Genomic DNA, 4,109 nt, shown 5'->3' with positions numbered 1-4,109 from the left:
GTATTTTGCAAGGATTTCTTCAGGTGCATGCTTTACCCATGTAATACAGTGTATCATTTTGATTGTGTTCTCTTTTAAATATTTTAAATAAAAACAATTCTCATATGACACTGTGGTTAACCTTTAGAATACTTCTTGAGAAAAGGTAATGTTCTATTATTTCCAGTAAAAAAAAATTATAGATTTTGTAATATAAGTCTATAAATTGTGTTTTACTCTTTCTTTGTTTTTATTTTGAAGAATCCCTCTTTACAGCTATTAAACTAATCCATATATTATATGAATCTTATCACCCAGGCCTTGTTGTGTTACAGTTTTAATTTGTAATTATTCTAAATTGCATTCTATGCAGTGACTGGACAGCAAAATGCAAACCAGCAGAATTTTAAAAAAGCTTGGCATCGCGGTTCGAATCTTTTTTACATTTCTCTTTGCTGCACTGATACTTGCATTGGTCATATATGCCTACAATGCACATGTCAACATACTGATGTCCGAATATGGCGTCATGGCATTTGGCTTTTACGGGCTCCTGCTTTGTCTTCACCTGCTGGTCCAGAGTGTTTTCGCCTTTGTGGAGCACCGAAGGATGCGAAAACGATGTGAGGCTTGTTCTTACACCAAGACGGTTGGCTTCACCATCTCTGCTTACCAGGAGGACCCAGCCTACCTGCGGGACTGCTTACAATCTGTTAGGGCTCTTCAGTATCCACCTGAACTTCTTCGCATCATCATGGTGATTGATGGGAACACAGAGGACGATCGCTACATGATGGACATGTTCAATGAGATCTTTGCAGATTTTGAACCCAGCTGCTATAGGTGGCAGCACAACTATCACACATGGGACTCAAAGGTGCAGCAGGGGCAGACGGAGGGTTCACAACCTCAGGAGGATCCGGAGCGCAAAGAGGTGGAGGAGCTGATCAGATCTAGGAGCTGTGTTTGTATCATGCAACAGTGGGGAGGAAAACGAGAAGTGATGTACACTGCATTTAAAGCCCTAGGATCATTGGTGGACTACATCCAGGTATAAGATTTAATGGACTTGACAATAAATAAATGCTAATACTTGTTTATGTAGTAAAGTTAATTCCACAATATGAAAGTCTTATTTTCTCATTTTTTTGTTTTTCCGTCATCCGTCATCTAATTTTTGTCATCAGGTGTGTGATTCAGATACAAAGCTGGACCCTTTGGCAACTCTAGAGCTGGTGAAGGTGCTTGAAAGTAACCCAAAATATGGCGCTGTAGGTGGTGATGTGATGATCCTCAACCTGAAGGACTCATACATTAGCTTCATGAGCAGCCTGAGATACTGGATGGCTTTCAACGTTGAGAGAGCTTGCCAGTCATTTTTTGACTGTGTCTCCTGTATCAGCGGCCCCTTAGGTAAATAGGAAGGATTACTGTGTTATGGTGAACATTTTTAAATGTGATCAATTGAACTAATTTGCCACTGTTTTTTTGCTGCAGGTCTGTATAGGAATGACCTCCTGCAAAAATTTCTGGAGGCTTGGTACAATCAGAAATTTCTTGGACAGCACTGTACTTTTGGAGATGATCGCCATCTCACCAATCGTATGCTGAGCATGGGCTATGCCACCAAGTGAGTATTGAGCTTTTAATACATTTGAGCCAAAACACAATGCTTTATGACATTATGTAGTTTAGTTGAGAATATAAATTTATAAAACATTTCTGTTATGTTATCAGGTACACTGCTCGCTCCAGGTGCTATACGGAGACGCCAGCCCAGTTCCTGCGCTGGCTGAACCAGCAGACTCGCTGGACCAAGTCGTATTTCCGTGAGTGGCTCTTCAATGCCCTGTGGTGGCACAAGCATAACCTCTGGATGACCTATGAGTCCATCGTGGCAGGGGTCTTCCCCTTCTTCGTCACGGCCACCATCATTCGCCTCTTCTGGACCGGCACACTGTGGAACATTCTGTTTGTGCTTTGCACCATTCAGCTGGTCGGACTGATCAAGGCGGTGTATGCCTGCCTCTTGCGATGGGACTTTGTGATGATCTTCATGTCTCTCTATTCTGCACTCTACATGACAAGCCTTCTGCCTACCAAGTACTTTGCCATGATCACTATGAACATGAGCAGTTGGGGCACCTCAGGCCGAAAGAAGATAGTGGGCAATTACATACCCCTGCTCCCGCTTTCTGTGTGGGCAGCTATTTTGCTGAGTGGTCTGTGCTACGCAATCTATAGGGAAAGCAGGGAGGACTGGTATTCACCTAAAAAAACTGAAGAGAAAAAACACTTGGTCTTTGGGAGTGTTGCTTATATCAGTTACTGGCTTATAATGATTATTTGTTACCAGCTATTCATTCGGAAATTGTGCAGAAAACGTTCACAGGGTTACAATGTGAATGTGTAGTGTAGTTTTTCTAATTTAAATCGTGAATTTATTTATTAACTTGTGTAAGAAGTATGTTTTCATACTTTTTACATACAAGTCTCTGATGAAGGATTCTTTACAGTATATTAATGTTTTCAAAATATTCTTAATGAAATATGATAAATCTTAGTTGACATAAATATACACACTTTGCACTTCGTGTGGCTAAAATAGGGGTGGTACATTTGTACATTTGTGCATCATGGCACCCATAAAGTAAATACACTGACCATTGTAATTGACAAATGAGACTTTTTGGTTTCACTAAAACACATAGCCACACAAAATGAAAATATAAATTTCATTTAACTAAATTTTTCTTACTTTCTTCACTGTATACTTATATCTGCCACAACAGATGTAAAATGAGCCCTTTTTACACCACTACATTGTTAAAAGTAGTGTTGGACTACAGGAATGTTGCATTCAGTTCTTGTGGTCCATGTGGAACCGTTTACAGACTTGAATGTTTTTCAATGTATATTATTAATATAGAACTGTAAATGTATTGTACAGATGGTGTTTTGAAAATGTGAAGTATTTAAAAAAAATAAAGTATTTATTAGTAAACATTTATGTTTGTCATTTTATATAAGGTTATTAGAATAATTATGTTGCTTTAGTGTTCACCTGCTGTAACACCCTTCTCTCATACTGAGTCACTAGGCACAGGGCAGGAACACAGACTAGACAGTATGAACTTGAGATATGTCATGTTTTGTCTGGTCAACTTCATTTCATTTATTAATAAACATCCATTCCTGCATTTCAGGCCTGCAACACATTCCAAAATAGCTGGGAGAGTAAAGCATTTACCACTTCATAATGTTGCCATTCCTCTTCACCACACTTAAAAGACGTTTTGGCACAGAGGATACCAAGTGATTTAGTGTTTCAGCTTTTATTTTGTCCCATTCTTCCTGCAAACACGTCTTAAGATGTGCAACAGTACGGGGTTGACACATTTTTCATTTCAAAATACTCCACACATCTATTGGGGACAGGTCAGGACTGCAGGCAGGCCAGTCCAGTACCCGTACCCTCTTCTTCCGCAGCCATGCCTTTGTAATGTGTGGACGTCCCTGGAAAAGATGACGTCTTGAAGGCAGCATATGTTGCTCTAAGATATCAATGTACTTTTCTGCATTAATGCTGCCATCACAGAAGTGTAAATGACCTTTGCCAAGGGCACTGACACAGCCCCATACCATGACAGACCCTGGCTTTTGGACTTGTTGCTGATAACAGTCTGGATGGTCCTTTTCGTCTTTGGTCCGGAGCACATGGCGTTCATTTTTTCCAATGAAAGACCCGGAATGCTGATTCATCTGACCACAATAAATGTTTCCACTTTGTGATGGTCCATCCTAGATGCCTCCGAGCCCAGAGAAGTTCACGCCGCTTCTGGACATGGTAAACATAAAGCTTATTTTTTGCACAGTAAAGTTTTAAGTGGCATTGGCGGTATTTAATGCAGTGCCATGTACATCTGCCCTGCCTCATGTGATCTTAAGGAAAATCAGAAAAAAACCACAGTGTTTTTTATACTATTTTTAGACAGTGGTAGCCTATTAGGTAGGGCTTTGGGCTATCAACTAAAAGGTTAAGTGTTCGAATATCAGCTCTGCCATGCAGCCACTGTTAGGCCCTTGAGCAAGGCCCAGGGGCACGGTACAATGGCTGAATCTGCGCTCTG

At 40.5% G+C, this 4,109-nt stretch overlaps 1 protein-coding gene across 1 annotated transcript; it reads left to right on the top strand.

The window, feature by feature from the left end:
* The first annotated feature begins 367 nt into the window (after nt 1-367).
* On the top strand, nt 368-2,983 carry LOC134310120 (hyaluronan synthase 1-like). Its single transcript, XM_062991639.1, has 4 exons — nt 368-1,030; nt 1,167-1,392; nt 1,477-1,609; nt 1,717-2,983. Exons 1-4 carry the CDS (start codon nt 368-370, stop codon nt 2,390-2,392), a joined length of 1,698 nt encoding a protein of 565 aa, XP_062847709.1. The 3' UTR covers nt 2,393-2,983.
* Nucleotides 2,984-4,109: the final 1,126 nt, after the last annotated feature.

This window comes from Trichomycterus rosablanca, chromosome 3, assembly GCF_030014385.1.
Source record: "Trichomycterus rosablanca isolate fTriRos1 chromosome 3, fTriRos1.hap1, whole genome shotgun sequence".
In the NCBI taxonomy this organism is placed as follows: domain Eukaryota; kingdom Metazoa; phylum Chordata; class Actinopteri; order Siluriformes; family Trichomycteridae; genus Trichomycterus; species Trichomycterus rosablanca.
This window is presented reverse-complemented; position numbering and strand designations above follow the sequence as displayed.